The 13,919-nt window shown below is 40.9% G+C and overlaps 1 protein-coding gene across 1 annotated transcript; it reads left to right on the forward strand.

The window, feature by feature from the left end:
- The first annotated feature begins 8,426 nt into the window (after window positions 1-8,426).
- LOC131690953 (eIF-2-alpha kinase GCN2-like) lies at window positions 8,427-13,652 on the forward strand. The gene is made up of 5 exons (XM_058977050.1): window positions 8,427-8,890; window positions 8,951-10,783; window positions 10,841-11,055; window positions 11,117-12,557; window positions 12,621-13,652. The coding sequence occupies exons 1-5, from the start codon at window positions 8,649-8,651 to the stop codon at window positions 13,504-13,506; spliced, it is 4,617 nt and encodes a 1,538-aa protein (XP_058833033.1). The 5' UTR covers window positions 8,427-8,648; the 3' UTR covers window positions 13,507-13,652.
- The last annotated feature ends 267 nt before the right edge of the window (window positions 13,653-13,919 follow it).

Consider the following 13,919-nt stretch of genomic DNA (forward strand, 5'->3'; position numbering starts at 1 on the left):
GTACAGTACAACGGAATTTGTATTTTTGTTGCCTCTAAGTTTCCGTAGTGGTAATCAAGAAGATGAATATACAAATGAGAACATGTTTGTTAAAGATTTCTTGCGTTTTGACCGAATATTGATTCGTGTTTGAAAACACGAATCAGGGTTGAATTGTATTGATTCGTGCGAGAGGACGCGAATTATATTTGCATTCGTGCGAGAGGACGCGAATTATGTTTGAATTCGTGCGAGTGGACGCGAATCAGATGGAATATGTTTGAATTCGTGCGAGAGGACGCGAATTATGTTTGGGTTCGTGCGAGAGGGCACAAATCGGATGGAATATGTATGAATTCGTGCGAGAGGACGCGAATAGGTTTAGATTCGTGCGAGAGGACGCGAATCATGCTCCGATTCGTGCGAGAGGACGCGAATCGGATGGAATATGTTTGAATTCGTGCAAGAGGACGCGAATTATGTTTGGATTCGTGCGAGAGGACACGAATCGGATGGAATATGTATGAATTCGTGCGAGAGGACGCGAATCAGATGGAATATGTTTGAATTCGTGCGAAAGGACGCGAATTATGGTTGGGTTCGTGCGAGAGGACACGAATCGGATGGAATATGTATGAATTCGTGCGAGAGGACGCGAATCAGATGGAATATGTTTGAATTCGTGCGAGAGGACGCGAATTATGTTTGGGTTCGTGCGAGAGGACACGAATCGGATGGAATATGTATGAATTCGTGCGAGAGGACGCGAATAGGTTTGGATTCGTGCGAAAGGACGCGAATTATGTTTGGATTCGTGTGAGAGGACGCGAATCATGCTGGGATTCGTGCGAAAGGACGCGAATCGGATGGAATATGTTTGAATTCGTGCGAGAGGACGCGAATTTTGTTTGGGTTCGTGCGAGAGGACACGAATCGCATGGAACATGTATGAATTCGTGTGAGAGGATGCGAATAGGTTTGGATTCGTGCGAGAGGATGCGAATCGGGTGGAACATGATTGAATTCGTGTAAGAGGACGCGAATAGGTTTGGATTCGTGCGAGAGGCCGCGAATCGGATGGAATATGATAGAATTCGTGTGAGAGGATGCGAAATATGTTTGAATTCGTGCGAGAGGGCACGAATTATGTTTGGATTCGTGCAAGAGGACACGAATCGGGTAAGATAGGTTTGAATTCGAGCGACATTGTTTTTTTTGTTTGTGTGCACAAGGAAAATTTTATTTATCCATGATACAAGATAATGGACTATGGGATATAAATAGCGAATACAGAGAGTTTGTGAGCGAGACGTTCATATAGAGAACAGTACTCAATAATACAGAACATTCATGACATATTTTGAATTTTTCGATACCGTATTTACCGTTGGAGTAGAGGTGAGAAAGGATGTAGTGTATAAGATATTGTTGGAAGAGGAATAATTTATCTAAAACCGATAATTTTAAGAAATATCATTCCAATATTAGAATATGTCAGTATAAAGTATACATTCCACCTTAATGAATCGGTATATCGGAACGAATGTGAATGCAACAGAATAAGAACATTCAAGCAGTCTCGTTGATGTGTATGTTTCACTATATATGCCATGTGAGAAGAAGAGGGGTTGACTGGTTGACTAAATACAAGAGCAGTGAGTACAGCTGTGTGCGTTTCAGCGTGTCATGCAGTGACTACAGACATCGAACACACGTAAGCGAGTGTGTTGATATATTTTGCGGCAGGGAAACCGATGGAAGTGCGAATACGATTCAGTCTGTTAAGAACTATTGATAGGTGAAGACGCTTTGAAGCGGAAAATACTTCGACCATGGATGCGACACAGGCTTCCCGCCGTAACTTGCCGTTCACTGTAAAAGTAGTGTGGATAACGACCTGGGGTGGCATTGCGCATCTCGCATCTTGTATGACAAAGTCGATTCGAAATGGTTCCATAATGTCGCCTCTGTTCAGGGTATCATCCAAACAATATGTGGAATCGTAGGACTATATGGGTTAAAGTTCGTGTATAATATTTTTATTAGGGTGAGATAATAAAATTCATGACATAATTATATAGATCACCCGAATCGACTTATCCCAGGTATCCCTAATAAACATCTTATGATTCAAGAGCCTACCCTAACAGAAAGCAATATCGAAATTGATCGTAGAAACGTTGAATTTGCAACAGTTTTATTTGTTAACAACAACTTTTCTTGTAACATCAATGTACACTGAGAAACAATAATATGCATAGTTAGCATACTTTTTATTCCCGTCTCTTTTCTTCTGCTGTAATTTTTATGCATTTTCATGCATATACTTCTAGTAAGCATTCCATGAGTGGATAGACCGAATATGTCCAATGCATAAAATTTACAGCAGAAGAAACGAGAGGCAAATAGAAAAGTATGCCATCGATTCATAAATAAAATTCTGCGTGTACATATGATGCAGTCCTTCATGCCTCCAAAATCTACAACGGAAAAACAATGTAAATCGATGTTTTTTATTTCAGAATGTATGGGAAAAGATCAATTTTGTTATTGTTACATCCCTTAACAACCCCCCTTTTTCATGGAAAAAATCGGGTTTACAATGAAATTGGCCGTAGAAACAACAAATGGTATTATATTTCCATTGTAAATTTTCCACAATAACATTATTTTTCGTTGTAATGTAAAAATAAAAAAGGCTGTAATACCGTTGTGCATTTCTATTCGGGTAACGACCTGTTCAGGGTATCATCCAAACAATATGAGGAATCGTAGAACTATATGAGTTAAAGTTCGTGTATAATATTTTCTATTAGGGATCTGCAACGCCGCCATGATTTCTATGCTAACATCTACACGCAGAATTTTATTTATGCATCGATTGCATACTTTTCTGTCTGGCTCTCATTTCTTCTGCTATAAATTGTATGTATTGGACATATTCGGTATATCCACTCATTGAATGCTTACTAGCAGTATATGCATGAAAATGCATAAAAATCACAGCAGAAGAAAGGAGATGGAAATAGAAAGAATGCATATTTTTGTTTCTCAGTGTAAAACGTCGCGTTAGGGCCGATCCACAATAAACTGAATCAATTTCATTCGACACAATTTTGTTGGTGCACCAAAGTTTTTGTTATTCACCGACATGTCCAAAACAAGACATTTCTTCAATAGGGATCTTTAAGGGTGTGCGGGTTAAGGCATATTCTGATGCAGATATTAACTCACTGTGCTCAGTCTCTTTTTCAATTTTTAGGCCCGAAACTATTGAAAAGAATATTTTTTAGTTTGTTTCCTTTTAGGACAATAACACATCCAAACCCATGCGACTTGCACGACTCTATAGGTTGCCTTATCAGATCTACCATAGTTTGCAGATGAAACTTGGGATGGCAGGCTTTTGCAAAAGTACCACAATGATAAAATCAAGTATCCATTAATGCGTAGAAAACTACTCATTTTCAATAAAAGTGGAATAATCCATTAAATGGGTAAAGCGTTTGTACCCTAGGGGCAGATTACTTGTGATGTATTTTTAAAAATCAGCGAAATTAAATGCATTTATTTCCATCAAAATAGAAATTCATAATGTATTTAGCGTTGCGTGCAATGTTTTTGCGTTGCCTGCAATGTGGTTTGCGTTGCGTGTAAGACGTCAAAACCCTACAGAAAAACTAGCCCTACATTTAACAAAACGTCGAATAAAGTGGATCAGCGTAGGACGTTCGTTAAACAAACTTTTCTGCGAGGGAGTGCTAAGCTGATGCAAAAATGGAAATTAAATGCATTTTTTCTAATTTGATGCAAATTTGTTATACATTCTTAGAGTGATCTGCCCCTAGTTTGTACCCATAAATGAGTACAGACCTTGTACGTCAACCTGGGTATGTTTCACCCATTATTTTTCGTAGAATGGTTACAAAAAGCGTAAAAAATACTCATTCATGAAATTCGCGCCAGAATGAAAAGTACTGTCAATAGAATTATTTCTGAATTTAAAAAAAAAACATAAAATAACATTCATTTCACATTATTGTTTCGATATAAAACTATATGAATATAGATAGAAATCCTATTCTAAAACTACTTAACAAAATAAAACCGCCAACTGGATATATTTTTGATGGCTGGATCTTTTGGCTGCTCTAAAAATGCCGAACTGACGCATATTTTCAACATCCTCAGTAGTCTAAACAGACGTTGTTTTCGGAGCATTGCCGAAATGTTCCGTTTCCGCCACGGACTCCGATGCAGGGCGATAATTTGCAGGTTCCACTACGATCCTTAGTTTGCAGGTTAACTCGCTTGAAATAATGCTTAAGGATTTTTCACCCATTATCAAGATCAATATACCCATTGACATTACCTCATCGAGTAGTTGTGAAATGGATAAAAAGTACTCATTGTTAGAAACAAAAAATACCCATTTTTTGACAGCTCGAATAACTTCCGAAAATGGGCAATTTGAATACATAAAATGGGTAAAGTTTTTTTTACCGTGCAGATCATGCTGTGTGGGGTGCTGTCCCGGTTAACAATGAGGCGAACGAGATATTTGCAGATACGTCATTTAGTAGGACAACTGTCAGTTTGTTGGTTAACTTTAATTTGGTTTTTTTAAATTTAAAAATCAGAAAGGAATAATTAAGGTTTAAGAATGATATGAGTGTACTCGTAAGGACACCCGCTATCAATACATATAAAAAACTGATACCATTTTTCCAAATTAAAGATCCAATATTTCGCTTTTTAACAAATGTCTAAAAATTGAGTCATGCCGTGCAGTATCTCACTTGTGAAAATCCTAAAACAAGACGTGACAATCGGCTTCTTATTTTTCTTTCGACGTTCTTCTTTTCGCACATTTTCACCCTGCCGAAATCTTCCGAACAGTGTTGCTATTTTTATTAATGAAAATGAAGTCTTCTTAATTTATTTTATGCCGGCAATATTTTGCATCTTGAATCCACTATATTGAACAAGGGCACCGTTTTTCCATGTCATGGGTGTTTAGTAAGGTTTGATGAAGCTATTTTCTGAATAATTTTAGATTATGGTGTGGTTTCTGTCTTATTTTTGTTAAAGTTAATCAACCACGTATACGGTAAATGCATGATAAATACTTGTTTCACTTCGCCGCACAATTTCAGTTCAATTTAGTAATTTTTACTTTTTTAACGATAATAATTTTATTTGTCAAAAGTAATGACAATCTTTTCCTATAAATAATGCAACACTGCCAAACATCATTTCGCTATCCCTGCAGCAACATTGCGTACGGTGCAAAAAATCAGAACCAACCATTTTGACGTAAAATTGGAACAAAAACGGCCCCCATATTGTCACGTCTTGTCTTAGTGAAAATAGAACTTCGAGCAAAACAAGCAGAACAACTTGAACTGTCAGTGGGGCCCATAATTTGTGTGCCCGCTGAGATGTTGACTTATGTCAGTTCAATATAAATGGGATAGGGGTGCCATATACGTGACTTATCCCGTTGCGTTGGGATTTTGCTTGGTACTTTGCCGTTTAAATTTTTGCAATGGGAGACAAACAAACCGCTTCTGGGCCAATGGGAGGGCAGTAGAATAAATGAGAAATTTCAGTGTGTGTACTTATTTATAACGTCACAAATCTCAATAGGGATCATTAGGGGAATGAGGGGCGAGGGCTACGGCATTTTCTGAAGCAGATTATTACTGTGAGTCAAGGGGCAGATCACTTGTGGTACATTTTAAAAATAGCAACAAAATTCTTGCCATCAAAATCGAAATTTACAATGTATTCTACGTTGCGTCTGCGTGTAAGACGTTAAAGTCCCGCAAGAAGCTAGCTCCAAATCCAACAATATATCGATTGAAGTGGATCAGCCTAAGGCGTTTGTTGTACAGACTTGTCTGCGAGGGAATGTAATGTTGATGCAAAAATGGGCATTAAATGCATTTTTTTAAATTCGATGCTAATTTTATGTACATTTAGAGCAGGCATTGTAATTCTCTCTCACTCATGCGAGAAGAGGCTTATCCGCTGTCCAACTTTTCCGAGATAAGATGAGTCGCAAAATTCTCCGTCTCCATAAATAGCGTGAGAATATTTTTCCGGGTAAAGTTTATTTGATTTTTCCTTCTCACCGGAGAAGGTGATAATTTTTTAATTTCGTGAAAATCAATGAAAGCGACAAAACTTACACTTAATTTGAAATAAAAGCGGCAAAGAAGTACGACAGACTTGTTTTTTTCGTGTTTTGGAATAGCAACGGCAAGGCAGCGACCGCAAAAAGGATACCATGATAAACTCATTCGCTCATTCTCCGGTGGTTTTCTTTATCTGGAGAAATAATACGTTGTATTTATCCGGAGAAGTTGTGTGAGTGCCAATAACTTTTCGTGTGAAAATGTGAGTTTTTATTGTCGCAGTTACAAATTATCCGGACGCATTTACTCATATGAGCGATAAATGCAATGCCTGATCTAGAGTGATCGGTCCCTATAGATTGGAAAGGAACTTCGGATACAACGTCGACCTGATAAAGCTCATTAGATATGCTTCTGACGTTGTGTTCCGTAAACTCGTGCTTGTCCAATTGGGGAACTGCAATAATAAATATGCATTATGTGAAAAACCAAATGCGCAAAAACATGTAATAATAATGATGTTTTTTGATAAGTCGCATGATGAAAATTTGCGATTTGATGAAAGTGACCCCCTGGGACCATATTCCGGATTCACCGGAAGTGGCCCTCAAACTTGATTTCAATGGCATTCACCATCTTGTGAAGCTCACTAGATGATTTTTGCGTCATCGCAAGATGAAGGTTTGCGATTTAGTGAAAGTGACCCTCTGGGACCAGATTCCGGATTAACCAGAACTGACCATCGCTGCCAAATGGCCTCGAAATTTGTTTTGAATGCCTTCATCCACCTTGTGAAGCTCAGTTGATGTTTTTTTTTATACGCCACATGATGAAAGTGACCCCCTGGGACCATATTCCGGATTCACCGACGAACCTGTCAAGTGTCCTTGTAGTTTGAAAATGGTTGGAATGGTTCTTAAACATACTCATGACTATGTTACTGCCACCTACACTGACTTTGTCATTATTGAAATCATTTTTTCGATGGATCCAATGAGCATTCATTACTGGCCCACTGTAACCGGTTCCAGGACCTTCGGGGAAGATTGGCCAAACCTCAAATTACTTTATTATAATGTCCTCCAGTAAATCCTACAAGTTTTTAAACGGTTTAAGATTAGTCCCATAGAAACTTTTCATGTTGTTAATGAAAAATCACAAATGGCAAAACCGACTTACCCCAACGCAATCCGAAATAACTCCGGTGTTTTTGGACCATAGTGGTCAAGTCGCCATTGGTATGAACTAGAAGAATGTATATTGAATCAGTCTGTTTACCGCGTGTTTTCGACTGCCGCTTTTTTTTTGGTTTTGTTGAAAAAACGCAGTTTCTAGTAAATGCATTTAATTTCGCTGATTTTTAAAAATGCATCACAAGTGATCTGCCCCTAGTATAATTCACATAAACTTGTGTAGTCCTACACGTCTACAATTCGTGCAACCCCATAGGGCTGCCCCTAGGGGCAGATCACTATAGAAATGTATAACAAATTTGCATCAAATAAGAAAAAATGCATTTCATTTCCATTTTTGCATCAACTTTGCACTCCCTCGCAGAAAAGTTTGTTTAACAAACGTCCTACGCTGATTCACTTTGTTCGACGTTTTGTTGAATGTAGGGCTAATTTTTTGTAGGGTTTTGACGTCTTACACGCAACGCAAAATACATTGCACGCAACGCAAAATACATTACGAATTTCTGTTTTGATGGAAAGAAATTCATTTAATTTAGCTGTTTTTTAAAAATGCATCACAAGTGATCTGCCCCTAGGGCTGCCCCTTGTAGTTGTTTTAATCGAGGCGGAAATTTATAAACTCGTTACAATATAGGTTACAATCAACAATTTGTATGTGATTATTTTTGTACGTCGTGTTTGCTGAATATGTCACGGCATTTAATATTCCAAGAAGTTATCTAATTTGACGTCGTTATTTAATGTACATCGTTTTTTATTGCTCATCGCTGTGAATTACGACACCGGTTAATTCGATTTTATTTGCTATTGAGATATCTGACGTTTAAATTACTCACACTGAGATTTCGCATTTTTATACTACCGCCCTCCCCTTAAGCCCAGAAGCGGTTTGTTTTCCTCCCAATTCGCCGTGTAAACGATTTGTTTTCCTCCCAATTCAAACGTCAAAACGCCACAATACTAACGCAGCTGGATAAGTCTATGCACATGCACATTTTATATTATTTTACAATTTTTTTCTGGCGTCATTCATGGCTCCACCCTAAATGAACGGTTTGATCTAACAAAGCCGGTGCTAGCAGGCATTTCATTCAAAACAAAAGGCAAAAAAATGCAATTTTGTTTTGAACTCAGTTTTGTTCTACGCGTCGCAGAAAAGCGAATCTGTTGCAATATTTTCCCATTTACCGGTCAGCAAAAAAAATTTCAACGCATTATTTTCAATCCAGTGCAACCTAAACTAGTGATACAGTGCGATAAAATGATTGGTTTAAGGAAAGCCACGTGCTAACGGCCGATCTCTGCTAGCAGCTTGCGCCGAAAGTGATAAGAGATGGCCACCGGTAACAATAGTGGTGACACGAACAAGAAAGAAACCTTCCGCCAGCGGCAAGAAACAGAATTGGAAGTAATTCGTTCCATCTACGAGAGCCAGGTGGAAGATTTACGACCGGCAGGAGGGAAATGGTGTCCCCTGGAAGTACGACTACGACTTACCCCGCAAAAGGGTTCCGCCCGACAGGCATACGTAAGAACGGACTTGCGAGTCAGTTGTAACAAAAATTATCCGAAATAGTGAGATGTTACGTAGTACGTTTTGGGGTCAGCTTCAAACTGACAATTTGTATTTTTCAGCCCACCGAAGATAGAGCTAGAGAATACCGTTGGTTTGTCGGATGAGTTGTCCAATGAACTGCTGCAACAGCTGAAGCAACAAGCTGACGAACTGAAGGGTGAAGTGATGATCTATGAGCTAGCAGGAACCGTGGAAAGTTTTCTCCACAAGTATAATGTACCACCAAAAGGAAGTTTCTACGATGAAATGTTGGCCAACCAGCAGCGACTGGCGATGGTTCGACAGAACACTCTGAAGGCAGAAGAAGATCAACGCCGGCAGGTGATACAAGATGAGTTGCAGAAGCGCAAGAAGGAACTACAGAGAACTAGGAAAGAATCGAAACATAGCGTAAACGAAGTTAGTCCCCTACATCGAAACACCAGCTCGTCGGAGAATAGCGACGGGAACAATTTCAGGCGGTTGTCCAATTTTTGTCTGGATCACCGAAGGAGTGAGACTTTGTTCCTCCGGGACGGTAGGAAGATTGTGAAGGGATGCTGCTTGGGACACTCACAGCGAGGTTGTGTTGCATATTCTGGCATCGATGTTCAAACAGGGCAGCTGGTTTATCTGACTGAATGGAACATTGAGTTCAACGAGGATGGTAAGACGGTTAGTGGCCGGACGGCGGAGGAGATTGTAGCAGATATCGAAAAGCAGGTGGCCGGTTTAGTTTCATTAAGACACAAAAATCTGATTTCCTATGATGGAGTTTTGTGTAAAGTTGGAAATGGTGGGATTGATATCTTTTTGGTTCAAGATTTCATTTTGGGGACAAGCTTGTTTACGATATCCGGTTCGCTCGGGTGGTCAGCTGAAGGAGCCAGCATGGTGGCCAAGGGTATACTGGAAGCACTTATTTATCTTCATAACAACGGAGTCTCGCACGATAATCTTTCTGATTCCACCGTATTCATGGATAATTCCGGTAGCATTAGAGTAGCGGATTTTAAACTTATTCCTTACATTCAGGAGCTCATAACTGGTCAACAGTGCGTACGAAGTGACCTTCCCTCGCTGGGAACATTGGTCGAGTCTCTGTTTAATGCACACTCGGAGATGAAGGATTTTATTGATCGTTGCAAATCGGAACGTACGATATCGGCTTCTGATCTTCTGGAGCATCCGTTCCTGCGGCCTATACTCTTTCAAGATGTCTTGAATAACCATCTGCAACATCGAGAAATTAAGCCATCTGACCAATTGCCACCGGACAAATCCCTCCACGTGATGCCTGCTTATATGAACACTTCGTTGACTTGGGAGAAATCAAGACTTCAAACCGAATTCGAAGTTCTGTCCCATATCGGGAAAGGTGCCTACGGAGACGTGTTGAAAGTTCGAAACATTCTGGATAACCGTCAGTATGCTATCAAGCGTATACTTCTGCCGGCACGCAGTAAACAGTTCTACAAAAAGATGACCCGCGAAGTGGAGCTTCTGTCAAGGTTGAACCATGAGAATGTCGTTCGTTACTATAATAGTTGGGTGGAATCTGTCAGTCCGGGAGATGATCAGCATCATGGGGTGGAATCTAGCTGTGATTGGTCCGTAAGCGCGGGAAGTGCTCGCAAACGAGTTGCCAAGAAGAATAGCGAAAAGAATTCGGACTGGGTGCTTGATTGCATGGCGATAGATTCCAGTAGCGACGACGACGATGATGATGAAGATAGTTCCGATGGAATAGAGTTTGTAAATTCGCAAGGAGAAGTAGCGACATACGCGAGCTTCAGTGATGGTGTGACGCCGGAAAACGAAAAGGTAAAAACGAGTGGAGGGACGCCGGCAGTACCAGTGGAAATGCTGTACATGTACATACAGATGGAATTTTGCGAGAAGAGCACGCTGAGGTAGGTTTCGTTGGTTGATGTCCTACTCAATATTTTGGAAAAATTTATTTTTTCTAGGACCGCTATTGATTCAGGTTTGTATCAGGACGTCGATCGAGTTTGGCGCCTTTTTCGAGAAATTGCTGAAGGGCTTAGTCACATCCATCAGCAGGGAATGATTCATCGGGATCTGAAACCGGTAAATATCTTTCTTGACTCACGGGATCAGGTCAAAATTGGAGATTTCGGTCTAGCCACAACTAGTATTTTAGCGCTTCAGAATCAACAACAAGGTAGCAACTAGTTGATTCCGCTTTTACTTCCAAATATCTAATGAGAGATTATATTTTATAGAACGCCTAACTCACAGCCATCAGATCAAATCGTTAGATATGGGCAATTCGCTTACGGGTAAAGTTGGCACTGCTTTGTACGTGGCACCAGAACTAACTGGAAATGCTTCGAAATCCACCTACAACCAGAAGGTTGATCTATACTCACTGGGAATTATTTTATTTGAAATGAGCACTCAGCCGCTTGCAACAGGGATGGAGCGTGTGAAAACACTGATGGACCTCCGGACGGATACAATCCGATTCCCTGAAAGTTTTCTCAGCGAAAGCAAATACTCGCAGCAGGTTCAAGTCATCCGCTGGCTGCTGAACCACGATCCTAGTAAAAGACCCACTGCCGAAGAGCTGCTTTCTTCCGAGCTGGTTCCACCGATCCGCCTCGAAGCGGGAGAAATACAGGACATCGTCCGACATGTGCTTTCCAATTCACAATCGAGACACTACAAACATCTGATAGCTCGCTGCTTCGCCCAGGAAAGCGATACAATCGGAGAACTTAGCTACCATCTTGATATGGTTCCTATCATTCCGCACTTCGACTTCCTCAAATCAAAAATAGTTGAACTGTTCAGGAAGCACGGAGCGATTGAAGTTGTAACTCCCCTCCTTACACCATACACAAAGTCAACGGCCCGGAATAACTCAGTCAAACTGATGACCCACTCCGGCAGCATCGTTTCCCTTCCCGATGATCTGAGAATTCCGTTCATGCGGCATGTTGCATTGAATGGAATTAAATTCATCCGACGATACTCTATCGGTCGGGTTTACCGAGAGAAAAAGGTTTTCACCTTTCACCCGAAACAGGTCTACGAGTGTGCTTTCGACATTGTAACTCCAAACCGTGGTAACCTAATCGTAGATGCCGAGTTGGTCTCGATAGCCAATGAAATCATGCACGAATTGAATCTCCTCGATCAACAGCGAAATGTGTTCTTCCGTATGAATCACATTAGCTTATTGCGGTCAATTCTACTGTACTGCAACGTTCCACTGGATAAGTACAAAGAGCTTTTCGAAATTGTGCTTGATTTCCTGGATGAAAAAATCTCCAAATTTCAACTGGTAGCCTCAATCAATAATCAAATCACACAACCGGGAGTCAAAATCAACACTGCCTACCTCTGTGAGGCGCTTCAGATAGAGCTACCACTGGGACAGATCAACGGAACACTTCTCAAGGCATTGATCCGTGGGAAAGGGGAAGCTGCTATGTTGGCTAAAGTGGCCATCAGAGAACTGGAAACGGTTGTGTCTCTAGCCCAAGGAATGGGCGTTCAATGTCCGCTGAACATTTGCCCCGGGCTGCCCATCAACTATGAACGAGCCAAGAGTGGTGGGGTGGTATGGCAGCTGATTGGAGCCCTGAAAACGAAAAAGAAAAACCCACTAACTACGATTGCCGTTGGCGGCCGGTACGACGCTAAATTAGTCGAATTTCAGTAAGTGCTCTTATTTCGCTTCTCAAAATAATACAATCAAACAAGGTTTTGTTTTTACTACAGAAAATCCGGAATCAACAATGGTCTGCAGGTTCCTAAAGTTGAACTATCCGGTGCTGGATTCAGTTTTCATTTGGATAAGCTTGTTAACGCTATTGGATCTTCGCCGGGTTGCGAACCCGTAGAGGTCATGATCTGCATCACTGGTTCTAGACCTCCCCTCCGGGAAGTCGTCCAAATTCTTCGTTCTCTCTGGTCCAACGGAATTAAAACTGGAGTGCTGGAAGGTGCCCTATCGGTTGACGAATCTGCAAAAGAGGTCGGTGCCAGCCTGGTAGTCATGCTCGGTGATGGTGGTGAACTTCGTGTTCGCTGTTTGGATCATGATCGGTTTCACGAGCGGCACGTAACCCGTGTAGAACTAATCGCTTATACGTTGAGAATTCTTCGACCAGATTCGACAACAAACGATATAACAGTATCTCTGCAAAATACATCCCTCACCAGTGCTACCTCAACCAAAAGTGCTCCTTCGTTGAGTGGTCAATCGCAGAATAGCAGCACTGCCTCGCTTGATCTCATCTTTCTTACCTCGGAGAAGATTAATACGAACAAAAAGCGACGCTACGAGAACCAGGTCGAACACAAACTTTCCCCCGTGCTGTCCAAGTTTCAAAAGAAGGAGAAAATTTCCTTGATCATGGTTGACCTTCCGAATGCCCCGCTCCGAGGGCTGATCGGATTGCTCGATCCGACTGAGTGCGGAAACGATGATGAATCATCGCCGAATTCGGTGGAACTGAATGCCCTCATTGAGCGGTACCCCAAGTACAAGCGTAACATTATGGAAATTTACGGCGAAATTGTGGATATTTTTAGCGAGAGTAAAGCGTTGCCCGTGGTCGGGGTGTACAGTGTGATAGATTCGTTCTGTCGACTCATATTGTAGGGTGCGTAACTAACTCGAGTATTTTCGTCAGTGTAACACGTAAGCCTAATGTTGTCTTAACATATTTGGCATAAAACGCTTCTAATGATGATTGATTTCATTTTTCGGAAGGAATTTAAGTCAGTAAAATATATTTTATATATGTACCTATGTGTTTTATTTGCGTGACCAAATAAATGATCTTAAATGCATCATCTTCATACATCTTCGAAAAAATGCATAAATCTTCGATTGCACGACGAGCGAGTAAGGAGCCAGCCCCAACTCGACGACCTCTTCCAGGTTAACTGTTGAATATAACTTTAGCCAGTCTATCTCCCGGCATTCGTCAAATCCACTGTAGTCTGCTGTGTTTTATCAGCCGTCCGAAACCAGCATTTTGTATACTTGGCACTGCCCGTGGTTCATACGTC

Source organism: Topomyia yanbarensis, chromosome 3 (genome assembly GCF_030247195.1).
Source record: "Topomyia yanbarensis strain Yona2022 chromosome 3, ASM3024719v1, whole genome shotgun sequence".
NCBI lineage: Eukaryota > Metazoa > Arthropoda > Insecta > Diptera > Culicidae > Topomyia > Topomyia yanbarensis.

What these genes read in the sequence shown, in the direction of transcription:
- LOC131690953 (XM_058977050.1), top strand. Translation starts at nt 8,649, where the DNA reads ATGGCCACCGGTAACAATAGTGGTGACACGAACAAGAAAGAAACCTTC. An exon ending in AACAAAAATTATCCGAAATA is followed by an intron (nt 8,891 to 8,950) that starts GTGAGATGTTAC and finishes TGTATTTTTCAG; the next exon opens with CCCACCGAAGATAGAGCTAG. An exon ending in GCTTCAGAATCAACAACAAG is followed by an intron (nt 11,056 to 11,116) that starts GTAGCAACTAGT and finishes TATATTTTATAG; the next exon opens with AACGCCTAACTCACAGCCAT.